This window comes from Chamaea fasciata, unplaced genomic scaffold (genome assembly GCF_029207755.1).
Source record: "Chamaea fasciata isolate MVZ Bird 193981 ecotype frontalis unplaced genomic scaffold, bChaFas1.0.hap1 SCAF_25, whole genome shotgun sequence".
NCBI classification, from domain to species: domain Eukaryota; kingdom Metazoa; phylum Chordata; class Aves; order Passeriformes; family Sylviidae; genus Chamaea; species Chamaea fasciata.
Genome location: NW_027094110.1, coordinates 634,631 through 648,589, shown reverse-complemented (window position 1 = coordinate 648,589; position 13,959 = coordinate 634,631). Strand labels below are relative to the sequence as shown.

The following is a 13,959-nucleotide window of genomic DNA, read 5'->3' as shown; positions in this document are numbered from 1 at the left end:
GCCAGCTCAGCCTGGCCCCAGCACTGCCCATCACGCCTGAGGGCGATGCCGGGCTGAGCTCAGGGCCCCAGGCGGGAGCGCTCAGCTCTCCTGGGCAAATCCCCCCAGCACCGTCCCGCAGAGCCCACACCCCGGGCTCAGCCTTCGGTGCCGGGGGCACGGCGGGGTGTGCCCCAGGGCTCCGGGCTGGGACCCCCGGGCTGCGCCTGGAGTGAGCCCACCCTCCCCAGGGACTGAGCCTGGGGCAGCAAAAGCTTCTCCTCCCTCTGGAAAACTCCTTGTCTCTGCCGACCCTCTGGAAAGGAGCAGGGAGGTAACAAACAGGATGAGCTGCTGATAAAAGAGGAGGAAAACAAAGCGCTTTGCAAACAGCCTTCCAGCATGCGGAGGAATCACGAAGGGGGAACCAGCAGCCCTGGAGCCCACGAGGAGGAAAGACAAAAGCTTGCTCAGGTTCCTGCACGAGTGCCGGGCTCGGTGCTGCCCTGCTCCTCTCCTTGTATGGGCACAAGCAGGGCCGGCCTTGTGCCTATATTTAATTTGCGAAGGAGAAAAAGAATTCTGCCTCCACGCCTGTGCCCCACTGGCCTCTCTGCCCCGGGAAGTTACAGCAGGAGTAGAGTTGCGCGTTCAAAAAAGAAAAAAGAATCCCCCTGCCGGCTCCTAAGCCCCTCCTGAAGTGGGAGTGAGGGGAACAGGTTGTGGAACACGACCCCGCTGCAGGCACCAGCACCTGCTGGGGCTGCGGAGCCACCACGGGGCTCTGTGCTCGCTGGGGCAGGACCCCCGGCCTGTCCCCTCCTCCAGCCCGGGGCTGGCGGCCGCTGAGGCTCTCCCCGGGCAGCAGCTGCTCCCCCAGACCTCTGTCCCTCTGCCCGTGCCCCTGCTGGGGAGGCAGGAGGGATCAGGGAGCTGAGGGAGCCCTGGAGGCTCTCGGGGATGTGCAGGGGCTGCAGGGGCTGTGCAGGGGGTTCAGGGGATGTGCAGGGGGTTCAGGGGATGTGCAGGGGGTTCAGGGGATGTGCAGGGGGTTCAGGGGATGTGCAGGGGCTCTGCAGGGGCTGTGCAGGGGGTTCAGGGGCTCTGCAGGGGCTCTGCAGGGGGTTCAGGGGCTCTGCAGGGGCTGTGCAGGGGCTGCAGGGACTGTGCAGGGGATGTGCAGGGCCTGTGCCTCTGGAGCAGTGCTGGCACCTGGGCAGGGAGCCCTGCCCTGATTTACAGCCTCTCCTGGGATGGAAACTCTCCTGGCTGCTCCCCAAAGTGCCTGATCCCAGCTGGGCACGGCCAGGGAAGTGCCCAGAGGGAGAGAAGAGACGAGGCTGTCCCACAGCAGAGACCAGACTGATGCCACTTTATTGGAAACTCTTGGAGAGCCGGACACTGCAGAACTTGGTTCTGTCCAGACGAGGTTTGTACAACAGCAACAGGGAACACAACGAGAACTGGGGGACTGAACTTGGGGTGAAAATCCAACAGTGAACTTCAGCAAAGTTGTACCTGGAGAGATCCACAGGGACAAGGGGAGGGGGGAGGGGCAAAGCCACCGAGACCCCCAGGTCACAGACCCTCGGAAGGAGCCTGGTGCCGCCCTGGAGTACCTGGCAGGGCGGGGAGAGATGCTGGGAGGGCACCAGGGGTGCAGTTTAGGGGGCAGCCCCCCCAAAGCTGGGGGTGTGCCCCCCACTCAGCAATTGTTCAAGTCTCATAAATTCAAACTTATTTCTTTCCACTTAAATAACAAGTGCTTCAGGTACAAGGCTTGGGATGCCTGGTTTACAACCAGTTTCAAGTGCACACAAGCAGGAATAGATTTTTTTAACAAAACTATATATATATCTATTTGCACACACACACACACACATGCACACCGTGGGATTTGTGCTGCAGCCAGAGTTGGAGATGATGGGATGGGCCTGGCACCAGCAGCTGCTCACCTGTGGCCCCACTCACCCTAAAGCTGCTAAAGATTTGGATTATTTTTGTCAATAAAGGTCTCCCCACGTGGGCTGTGCCAGCTGCTGCTCAGGCAGACCCTGAAGCTGAAGTTCTCCAGAAATTCCATGTGCAGGACGTTCTGCAGGACTCCTGTCCCTGTGGAGAGCTCGGGAGGCTCCCGCGAAGGTGAGTGTGGCCGCAGCCGGTGGTGGGTGTGGAAATGCCGGGCAGGGCCAGGCTCAGACCCAGACGGCCGTGTTGATGTCAAACCCCGCCTGGCTGTAGTCTCTGGGCTCGTGGACTTTCCTGGTGCCGATTTTGGGGTGCTCACTGCGGCCGTCTGCCCTGGGGCACCGCTCTGCTTTGCCGTGGTGGCTCTGCAGGTTCCCGTGCAGGGGCAGATAAAACGTCCCCTTGAGTTTGCTCATCTTTTTGGACCTCTTGGAGATCTGGGGCTGTTTGTCCTCAGGAGGAAGCCAGCAGGGTTTCTCCTTGAGCAGCCTGTCCCGGTCCGGCCGGACGCTCCTCAGGAACTTCTTGAAGATGTTGGCCGTGAGGGAGAACTTCCTGCAGAGCTCCTGGGACCTGCTCACGGCCAGGGACGCCTCGCCCTTCTCCCCCTTCTTATCCAGCTCGGGCAGGTCCAGCCAGTTCCCCACCAAGTCTGCAAAGATGTTGTCTCCCAGCACCAGCGGCTGCCGGTTCCTGCTCTGGGACATCAGGGACGACGTCCAGTCGTGGCCGTCGTCACAGCCCGGGCGCTCCTGGCTCGGGGGCCACCCCCCGGCCGTGCCCTGGCTGCTGCAGCCCCGAGTCCGGGGCTGGCCGTGCTCGGCCCCGCCGGACACGGGGCCGGGTCCGTGTGGGGGGCACGGCCCCTCCCTGCGGAGGCTGCGGGAGCAGGACGGGGGCTCCGGGGGCTGCTCAGGCTCCGGGAACGCCGCGGGGCGGGACACGGGGGCAGCAGGGGGGCAGCGTCCCTGTGCCCCCCCCGGCCCCGAGTCCTGCCCGGGCCCCGCGCTGCCGCGGCGCCCCGAGATGTCCAGGTGCTCCAGGGCCGTCTGCACCTGCAGCAGCTTCAGCTCCTGCAGGGCGCCCATCATGCAGGTCATCTGCTCGTGCAGCCCGTCGCCCACCTCCTTCATGGACAGCTGCGGGGGGAGAGCACACCGTCAGTGTCCCCAGCGGGGCAGTGTCCCAGCAGTGTCCCCAGCATTGTCCCCAGCATTGTCCCCAGCATTGTTCCCAGTGGGTCAGTGTCCCCAGTGGTCAGTGTCCCCAGTGGTCAGTGTCCCAGCAGTGTCCCCAGCAGTGTCCCCAGCATTGTCCCCAGCATTGTCCCCAGTGGGTCAGTGTCCCCAATGGTCAGTGTCCCCAGTGGGTCAGTGTCCCCAGTGGTCAGTGTCCCCAGGGCAGAGCAGCAGCACGGGGCAGCAGAGCAGGGCTGAGCAGCTCTCTGGGCCATGTCCTCCCTCCTGAGCACACACCCCACCTGCACTACACCCACTTCAGCCAGCCCCGACTGTCCTTAGGTTTTTCTAGGAGTGTCCCTCTGGGAATAAGAGGAGCTGACAGAAGTGGGCTGTTTGACCTGACAACAAAAATAAAGAGTTTGAATTTCCATTAATTGCTTGGCAGAAGCCCAGGGTGTAGAATTATGAATGGCTTTGGCTGCCGCCAAGATCAGGATATTCTTGTGCTTTTGAGTCTTTTGTGCACTGCCACCAGCCGAAACCAGGAGCCAGAACAGAGCCTGCCTTCCTTACCCGGAGTGCCCGATTAGATTAAAAATAAACCCCAGGAAGAATTAAATTGTTACTCCATCACACATTTCCAGCTCTCAGTGCCCTCAGCACAGGCACCACTCGCTGGAGGACAATCAAAGACATTTCAGTGCGCTGGAAATCCTGCACGGAACAACCAACGAGCTCTCGGGTTACTTACATTCAACCAGGAATTCTTTGACTGCCAGGCCAGGACCTTTAGTGGCAGTTCTGCTCCATCCCTGAGCCTCACTACAAAGATTGAACTTTCTGCACCAGGCTTAAAATAAGCAAGAAATTCTCCAGAGCTTCCCAACTCCCCCTGTTCCCTCTCGCTCTGCTGCTTTTCTCTCTCCCGTGCAGGGTCTGGATCATATTCCCAAAGCGGCACCAGAAAAGCAAACGGGCTCCACTTCCCAACAGCTGCCACTGATCTTTTTTAGCAGGACGGGGAGCGGGCAGGGGAGGAGAGAACAGCAGGGGCTGGCAGGGCCGTGTCACGCTGGGCTGGGGCGGTTTGCAGAGGAGATTACCCCTCAGCCTACGCTCTCACCAGCGGTGTAAAAGCCCCATCACCATTTTTTCTACAGCAACAGATCTCAAGATCAGGGTGGAAAAGGCCAGTCTTTTTTTTCTTAGGGTCAGCTTTACATTACCCAGCTTTATTTTCTACATCTCCTTCATTTTAACTAAGCTGGTTCAATTATTTGCCCTATTTCCATCCCTGTGCGTGGAGCTGAGCAGCGAGGAAGAGCAGCCATCAGAAAACTGTGACAACACAGCTCCCTGAATGGGAACTGCTCAACAGTTTCTGATCAGAAACACCCATCCCAAACCCCAGAACCTAAAACTAAACTCACCAGCAGGTTACAGTCATTTTTCAGAGCTTTTCTCTCAAGAAACTTGTTTGTCACCCGGAATGAGCACACAGCTTCAAAGACACAGAAAATCTGTGCTCAGCTTCCTGATTCCAGCACCCAGAGCCTCCAGCTATGGCATTTCTGAACATCAGCGAATAAACTCCTGCTGCAGACGTGCAAATGATGCCCCAACTGCAGCCCCACCAAGCTCCAGGTTCCCACACCGAGCTGGGGCCTCAGCCAGAACCCTCACCTTACCTCTCCAGATCTGCTGTAAGGCTGCTCGTCCTAACCCTTCTTGCCTCATTAATGGCAGTCTGTTCTATCTGGGGCTTTGGAAAAAGCTGGATTTGGAGCCAGCCTGGCCCCTCATTGGCCGCTTCCCACCAAATCCCCCGGCGGTAATCGCGCCCTGGGGAGAGCAGGCTCCTCCTGCCCCGGGCTGTGCTCCCCCTGCCCCGGCTCCTGCCCCGGGCTGTGCTCCCCCTGCCCTGGCTCCTGCCCCGGGCTGTGCTCCCCCTGCCCCGGGCTGTGCTCCCCCTGCCCCGGGCTGTGCTCCCCCTGCCCTGGCTCCTGCCCCGGGCTGTGCTCCCCCTGCCCCGGGCTGTGCTCCCCCTGCCCCGGGCTGTGCTCCTCCTGCCCCGGGCTGTGCTCCCCCTGCCCCGGCTCCTGCCCCGGGCTGTGCTCCCCCTGCCCCGGGCTGTGCTCCCCCTGCCCCGGGCTGTGCTCCCCCTGCCCCGGCTCCTGCCCCGGGCTGTGCTCCCCCTGCCCTGGCTCCTGCCCCGGGCTGTGCTCCCCCTGCCCCGGGCTGTGCTCCCCCTGCCCCGGGCTGTGCTCCCCCTGCCCCAGCTCCTGCCCCGGGCTGTGCTCCCCCTGCCCCGGGCTGTGCTCCCCCTGCCCCAGCTCCTGCCCCGGGACAGCCCTGGCCCGGGACAGCCCTGCCGGGCCCAGCCAGGTACACCCAGGCAGAATTAACCCAATTAACCCTTCCTGGGCAGCGCTGGGCTCGCCCCTCACAGGCACGAACAGACCTGAGCCCAAAGCCAGCACTTCTCCCTCTGAACAAACGGGCTGGGGTTGCCAAATCCAGTGCCAGGGCCAGACTGGGGAGCCTGAGAAGGTGAGGGGATGTTTTCCTCCATGGAAAGCTCTCCTGTGGATGACAGAGCTGGGGATGGCTGGGCTGAGCTGCTGGAGGAGGATAAGGGATGTTTTCCTCCATGGAAAGCTCTCCTGTGGATGACAGAGCTGGGGATGGCTGGGCTGAGCTGCTGGAGGAGGAGAGGGGATGTTTTCCTCCGTGGAAATCTCTCCCGTGAGTGGCAGGGCTGGGGATGGCTGGGCTGAGCTGCTGGAGGAGGAGAGGGGATGTTTTCCTCCGTGGAAATCTCTCCCGTGAGTGACAGGGCTGGGGATGGCTGGGCTGAGCTGCCCCCACAGCACAGGGAGCAGAGCAGGCTTTGGGCTCTGATCTCTCCTGCCCCCCTGGCCAGCCCTGGAGGGGTGAATCCCACCCTGCAGTGCCCCTCCTGCAATGTGGATCCCACCAGCAGCGACGGGGTTTGCAACATCCTGAGACTTTTAACTCTGCTGGCAAACGCTGCTGTAATTTCGGGTTGTGCAAGTTAAAGAATGAGGCAAACCAACCCCCTGTGCTTTATCTTCTGCTCCTCGTGGTATCTGCTCAGTCTTTTACAGACTGGAGAGCGAGGGGAGCCCAGCCCAAAGTGAAGTCACTGCCTGGTGACCCAACAGCCTGCGGGGCTTGGATTCCACCCACCTGCAATTCAGAGTACTCACCTAGGAAAGAAAATTCTGGAGGAAAAATAAACCTTCCCTAGTGTCTAACTGCCAGCCCCTCCTCCCTGCCAAGATCTCAGCTCTCCCAAGTTCAGACTGGCTTCTCTGAGACTCTCCAGAAAAGGAACAATGTCCCAGAGAAGAGAGATCACCCCCCTGGCAGAGGGTCAGGACTGAACTACCTGGGCTGTGAGAGGAAAAAGGGACTCTGCAAGTAATTCTGCAGGTTGGGCTGGAAATCAAATGGATGCACTGCTGGAGGTGGTGGAACTCCAGGCTGAGGGGAGCCCTTGCAGCCTCCCCGGCTCTTGCTCACACACTTCATGCAGAAGGAACTCAAATCTGTGGTGAACTGGATTGCAAACAGAGCATGAACGTGACACAGAACCCCAGAGAGCCTCCACGTGGCCTGGAGAGAGACCCCGGCCGTGCTGGGCTTACGCAAGGGCCCTTATGTAAGCCGGGCATGAGGAGAGGCTCGGCTGGGCCCCGGTGGGCTGCAAACCCCACCTGCCGTGGGGCCAGGGGGCTGCAGGGCACGGGGGCAGGAACACTGCCAGGCTGGGGCTGCACAGGGGCTGCCCTCCCCTCTGCCTCCTGCACTGGGGCTGCACAGGGGCTGCCCTCCCCTCTGCCTCCTGCACAGGGGCTGCACAGGGGCTGCCCTCCCCTCTGCCTCCTGCACTGGGGCTGCACAGGAGCTGCCCTCCCCTCTGCCTCCTGCACAGGGGCTGCACAGGGGCTGCACAGGGGCTGCCCTCCCCTCTTCCTACTGCACAGGAGCTGCACAGGGGCTGCACAGGGGCTGCCCTCCCCTCTCCCTCCTGCACAGGGGCTGCCCTCCCCTCTCCCTCCTGCACTGGGGCTGCACAGGGGCTGCTCTCTCCTCCTCCTACTGCACTGGGGCTGCACAGGAGCTGCCCTCCTCTCTCCCTCCTGCACAGAACCTGCCCTCCCCTCCCCTCCGCCTCCTGCTGCTCCCTGCTCAGGGTGCACAAACCCAGCAGCATTTCCAGGGTGTCTAATCTGAGACACTCTGCCCTTCAATAGGAGTGCTTGTTTGGCTCCTCTGCTTCCAAAAAAAGCCCTCTCAGAACCATGACAACTTGCAGACATCCAAATCTCTCTCCATTACCAGTTAAAAAAAAAAAATCAGATGCCTCAAATTGGATCTCATTATTCCCGAAACTTTTGCAATCCCTAAAAATTGGCATGAAGAATTTTGTGTCTAATTCTGCACAAGCCAACTCATGCCTTCTAAAGCAAGACAAGTACTCACAGGGCTGTGTTCCCCTTCAGTGCCTGGGACTGCTGTGTGCCGGGAGAGGTTCCTGTCTCCACGCTGAGGTGTTACCTGGCCCAGCCCTCCTGTGCAGGTGTGACCCTGAGCTCTGCCTCAGTGCTCCTCCAAAGCAAAGCTCAAACCACAGACACCCCAAGCACTGAAAACCAAAGTGCAAAATTCAAAATTCCGCTTTCAAATGACCACCGGGGAATATTCAACACGGAGGGGAACCAAACTAAAACCTGCCAGAGCTCATATATAGAGTGGTTTTTGCACTGGAAATGCCCCATCCTGAGCAGCAAAGGCACCACTTGCTTTGGAATCGCCCTTTCCATGGTCTCCTCAGCCCCCAAACAACACCCCACAACTGCCCCACACAGCCGGTGAGGCAGTGACCTCCCAGCACTGAGTGAAGAGCAGGAGCAGAGCCTGCCCCACGGAACCTCCTCCGGCAGCCCCTGGCATTTCATCAAATCCAGCCTCAGATCCCCGAGATCGACAAACAGGGGACATTTTCCCTGTCCCCTCCCAGGTAAATGAGTGGTTTTTCCCAGGCACTTTGGGAACTGATGTTTTTCTGTTAACACCTCCCTTCACCAGCTCTCAGAATCCTGTTCCAAAGGATCTCCAAAGGATCTCCTGGAGCCACCGCTAGAATGTCTGCACTCCCAGCCCATCCACACATCTGCCTGCAGCAGCTTTGTGATGCTGGTGAAAAGGAAAACCCTGGGACACAGCTGGGAAGAGGAGCCCTGAGTGTGTTTGTCCCAGCGAGGAGGAAGACAGATGTCCAGCTCCAAGGGAAAAGACGTGCACAGGGAGGAAGTTATTGCTAAGAGGACAGGAAAGAACAAATGGCGAATAGTTCTTAATAATAGTTCTGACGGGCAGCAGGGCCAGCACCAAACAATCGGTATTTAAAGCAGATGACATAACAGAGACTGAAATTATTTTAGAACTGCTGAGCTGATCATATCGTTCCTGTGTTTCCCTCTGGGTCACTAACTGGATTAATCTCCAGCAGGGCTGCAGCTGTGGCTGGGCACAGCCCTGCTGCACGGCTCTCACAGAGCTCCACGGCCCACCTGGCTTCCCCTTGCCCCGGAGGATGCCCAGGGCCTGCCGTTGTCTTTCAGCCCTTGCACTTTATCGCAATAATTTCAAGTCTCCCTTTCAGCTCCGGTCTCCCCAGGGCGTGTTGGGTGTTCGTGGGGATGGTGACTGTCAGCTCACGGGTTATCTGGCAGAGGAAGGATGCTGAGGCTGGACCCGGGGCTCCCCCTCACGACAATTTCAATGGATCCTGAGCAGATGTTACCCAGGAAAGACGCGGTTCACACACATCACTCCCTCATCCACCTTCCTGCCCACTGCAAGGATATTGTTCTCTGCTTCCCAGCCACACTCCCTGTGCGTAAAGGCAAATCAGAAAAATCAACTCTCCTCAAACAGGGTAAAAAGGGGCCAAAAATAACTCCAACCTTCAGGCTTTTACTGACAACCCGAGGATAAGAGAGACCACAGGCCTCGATGGACAGGCTGCCCACTGAGGATGATGGTGAAAAGTGTCAGTTCTCAGCCTGGACCCGCTTCCCTGGCAATCCGCTCTTCAACATTCCTGATTATGTGAAGCTGGGAGTCTGAAAAAAAAAAATCCATCCTCCTCCTTAGGTGACTGCTCTGGAAATAACCCAGAGGACAAAGCCCGTGAGTGCCTTCTCTCCCCAGTTACCCGTGACAGGACATCTGCTGCCGAGTCACTCCTTTGCACCTTCCCCTCAGGAACACCAAGGATCGAGATCCCGTGACAACCCCCCAGCCTTCTGGTAAATTTTCTGGGTAAACCCCGCAGAAAGGGACCTGCAGCAGCAGACACACATGGGGCTGCCTGCTCCCACCTGCTGCCCCTGAGCAGTGACCCCGCACCCTCGGGGCTGCCATTTGTGCCTCACAGACTGCAAAGCCCCGAGCTGCCTCTCCAGAGGGAGCAGCAATGAAAACACAGCAGCTCCTCTCGGAGCGTGACACAGTTACCGGAACAGGACCCACTGGGAGACAAAGAGTAAAAATAATTGGCTGTATTTTTCACTCAGACCAAATGTTCTATTCCTGCAGGATATTCATAGCAAGAAACATTGTCTACCGGGACATAAATTAATGTAAGGAGGGAGTCAGACTCTATCAAACTCGGTAATTCAATGCATTTATGACAAATGTGCAGGGAGAACATTAGAAGTTCAAGCCAGAGTGGTGCCTTAAATACTTTTCCTCCCAGAAGAAAGCAGCAGAAACCCCAGATACGTCCTGGATTCACCCGAAAGACCAAAACAGTCCAAGCAAAGTTCCAAGCACAGCTGAGGTGGCTGTGCCCCCTCGCCTGTTACAGCCACACACACCCAGCGTGGCAGGAAAATCTGCCCCCTGCACTCAGCAGTCCCCAGACTGAAAACCAAGATTTACCCGAGCTGCAGACCAGCCCCAAGCCCCCAGCCCACGGGCCGTGAGTGCTGCTGCTGCACACCAATGCCGGCTGAGCTGGTGTCCGGGCAGCGAGCACTGCCACGTGCGGCGAGGGCACGGAAATGGAACTGCTCCCTGCTGATCCCTCGGCAAGACAACTCCTGCTCCATCTGATCTCCCAGCTGGGATAACTCACTGTGCCCTGTGGCCGGGGGAGCAGGCACAGCCCTGCTGTGCCCCAGGACGAGGTCTGCAGATTCCCAGGGCAGGGGTACGGCCAGGAGGGCTCTGGGGACGGCGATTAACGGCACGAACGGCTCGTGCCCGAGCTCTGGGGCGCATCTCACAGCCGCCACTGCAAGCACAGGTGACAGCAGTGCAGCAGCACAGCTCATCCCATCAGCACAGCCACAAACCAGCGCTGCACGTTCCCACAGGCCACAGTGCGCCCACAAATCCCCGAGACTCCCCGGAGGAGAACAAGGGCTGAGGCGCAAAGAGCCGGCACAGGGCGTGGGGAACAGGGGCTGGAGTGAGCCGGGGCAGATCCCGGCCCAGCAGAGCTGCCCTGATCCCGCGGGCCGCGAAGGGCTGTGTCAGCTGAGCCTCCCCTGCCTGCCCAGCGTTTGCACGAGGGAGCTTCTGAATGAATTCCAGTCAAAGGGACACCACACATGCCAGAAACGATCAGCTTACAATGGAAAACACGCGGCTGGGACGCGAGATCTCCCTCTCTGACTGAAAGGGGTCAGATTGATCCTCGGGAGCCCTGGCAGAGCTTTCCCGGAGGAAACGGGAGGGGCAGGGTCAGCATGGCCCTGCCTGGCACGGCTCGCTGTGCTCCCGGGGCACAGGTGACACCAGCAGCCCCGGACAAGCACACAGAAATTAAATGTGCTTTTAATAAACAAAGTGAGGGAAAGGAAAAACAGAGCTGGAACCCTCCTATCTCACAGTGGTGGGGGACTGGGTTGCACTGGAAGATAACCTTTCCTTGGGAGCTGGGCCAACATCCACTGTTTTTTGAGAAAATCCCCTCCTCAAAACTGGCCAGAAGTCTGGTTTACCAAACCAGAGGCTGCCTGCGCCGAGACAAACTAAACCTCTGCTGATGGGACAGTCTCTAACCTCGCCATGTGACACTGAGCAGCCCTAATAAACCCGGCTCCTCACCGAGGGAAGTTGTGCAGGACCCCCCTGCACAGCAGGACTGGGCACTGTGGGTTCCTAATTCCATGGGATGCCCGGGGCCGGACTCCCCCGTGCCCCACTCACTGGCTGCAGGCGGCCAAAGCCATTGTCCCCACTCCTGCCCGTGGCTCTGGGGCACCCAAGGGCCAGGCAGGGCCAGAGCAGCAGCTCCAGAGCCCAGTTCCCACCGCCCGTGGTGCAGATGGGCCCAGCTGTCCCTGCTCGCTGCTCTTTGCAGAAACATTAATCTATTTTAACTCCAGGCTGCAGGGCCAGCGCTGATTTTTACAGGCTGTTACTGCTCAGGATCCCGGTGCTGGTCGTTCCCACCGCCACGGCTCCCACTTTCACTGCAGCCCGAGCTGCTCAGCTGCAGGGAGGCCGAGGGAGGTGACCCCTGGCCAGCTGCACCCTGCGGATGTCCCACAGCCGGGATCCCTGCAGGACCCGTGTGAAAGGAAGTTTTAAAGCCCGAGTAACACAAACCGGGCGGTGGGAGGGGGAACGAATGTGACTGGTGAAAACCAAACCCGTGCAGACCCGGGCTGCTCCCAGGCAAGTCACAGCTCGTCCAGCTGAAGGTGACAACTGCCCCTTCCCAGTTTTTTAAGCCAAGCATACACACAGATTTCTGCCTGGCTAAGTCACAGTCACATATTTTAATATAATAAAAACTGTTGCATTTTTACAACTGAAAGAAATAGATTCCTGCAAGGATTGAAAAAAGCCAGAATTTTCTCACTTAAAGGATTTTTTTTCTGGCTTTCACATTAAGAGTGAGGGATCTGCCTTTCCGTTGAATATATTGACTCTTCAGAAGTTGTATTTTGCACTACAAAACAGGCATGTTTTAGATTCAGAGGCGCAGTGTTTGGGCTCCTCTACAGAAATACTGCTCAGATAACAAAACCAGATTGGTTAGAAGACAAAACACTGATTTAGGAACCTTGTTCTTAGGATGTTCTTCTGGAAGTTATTCCTTCTCCCATCTCACCTTCTGACTCAGATTTTCAAGAGCTCTCAGATTATTCTGTACATGGTTTGCAGTTTGCATTTCATTCATCACCCTCAGTGCACAGCACACCAGTGACTCCCATTTCCCTTTGTTTTAGTTTGTCTTTCACCTCCTGTGTTTGCCGGGGAAACACTGGGAACGCCGGCAGGTCAAATGTCACTGCTGCCACATTTACTGAGAGGAAAAGGCCACTGGCCCAGCCCGTGTTTCACAAGCTCTGGAGGAGCACAGGGCTCTGCAGCCTGGGCACAGCCGGAGCCCGGCCCGCTCCGCAGGGACCGGCGTGACACACGGAATGTTTCCTGCAACGCCGGCACTGTACAGAGCTCCAGCGAGCACCGGCCCCGCTGAAATCCGCCTCCTCTGCGGCCCAAGCCGGAGCTTCTCGCGCCCAGAGACTTCACCCCCGCCCCGTTCTCGCCCTGCCTTGTCTTCCCCTTTTGTTCCCATTATCTATTTATCAGGATAACGCAACTCCGAGCCAGAGCCCCTGGAAGCCTATTTTGGGAAGTATCAGTTCCTCGTCCCGCAGCAACACCTCCGGGCTGCCGGACAAGCCGCAGCACGGCCCGGGACCGAGTCAGCGCCGAGGCGGAGCGGCGGGAGGGCCGGAGCGCCGCTCGCTCCTGACAAAGGCTTTCCTATGAGCCAAGTGTTTTCACAGCCGAGCGGAGGTGCCAGCGCGCTCCCTTTACAGCCGTTTGATTCCCACAAAGTTGTTCCTATCCACATCCACGGCTGCTTCTCTGATTTCTGACCTGTGCCGGCAGCTTGTCCCTAAAGCCCCCGCACGCCCCCGCCGCGCTCTCTCCCGGACAGACGGACGGACCCCAGCGGCCGCCGCTGGCCGGGACCTGCCCGGCTCACGGGGATGGGAGCGGCGGGACCCCCGACCCATAACCGGGACCCCCGACCCATAACCGGGACCCCAGACCTATAACCGGGACCCCAGACCCATAACAGGGACCCCCAACCCATAACCGCGACCCCAGACCCATAGCCGGGACCCCAGACCTATAACCGGGACCTGCCCCGCTCACGGGGATGGGACCCCAGACCTACAACCGGGACCTGCCCCGCTCACGGGGATGGGACCCCAGACCCATAACCGGGACCCCCGCCCATAACTGGGACGTGCCCGGCTGACGGGGATGGGAGCGGCGGGACCCCGAGCCCCGGGCGGGCCCTGCCCGAAGCCGCCCCCGCCGCGCGGCCCCGGTGCCCCGAGCCCCCCCGGTGCCCCGAGCCCCCCCCGGTGCCCCGAGTCCCCCCCGGTGCCCCGAGCCCCGGCCCTTACCAGCTCCTGCCGCAGGCGCCGCAGGTGCTGCTCCATGGCCCGGCTCGGCACGGCCCCGCCGCGGGAGGGGAGGGGACAAGGGCAGTCCGGGGGCTGTCCGGAGGGCAGCGGGGCTCCGGTGTCCGGGGGCTGTCCGCGGGGCGGCTCCGGGGGGCGGCGGCTGCCGGAGGGGCAGGGATCGGGGCAGGGTTTGGGGCAGAACGCGTGGCAGGGGTCGGGGCAGGGTTTGGGGCTGGACTCGGGGCAGGATGCCGGGCAGGGCGCCCGGCGGGCTCGGGGCAGGATGCGGTGCAGAACGCGGGGCAGGGCTCGGGGCAGGGCGCTCAGCGCGGCGGCGGGGCCGCGTGTGCGGG

At 59.7% G+C, this 13,959-nt stretch overlaps 1 protein-coding gene across 1 annotated transcript; it reads right to left on the bottom strand.

Moving 5' to 3' along the window:
* Nucleotides 1-1,334: 1,334 nt before the first annotated feature.
* Nucleotides 1,335-13,916, bottom strand: INKA2 (inka box actin regulator 2). Its single transcript, XM_066204046.1, has 2 exons — nucleotides 13,607-13,916; nucleotides 1,335-3,086 (listed from the first exon to the last, which is right to left on the bottom strand). Exons 1-2 carry the CDS (start codon nucleotides 13,640-13,642, stop codon nucleotides 2,175-2,177), a joined length of 948 nt encoding a protein of 315 aa, XP_066060143.1. The 5' UTR covers nucleotides 13,643-13,916; the 3' UTR covers nucleotides 1,335-2,174.
* Nucleotides 13,917-13,959: the final 43 nt, after the last annotated feature.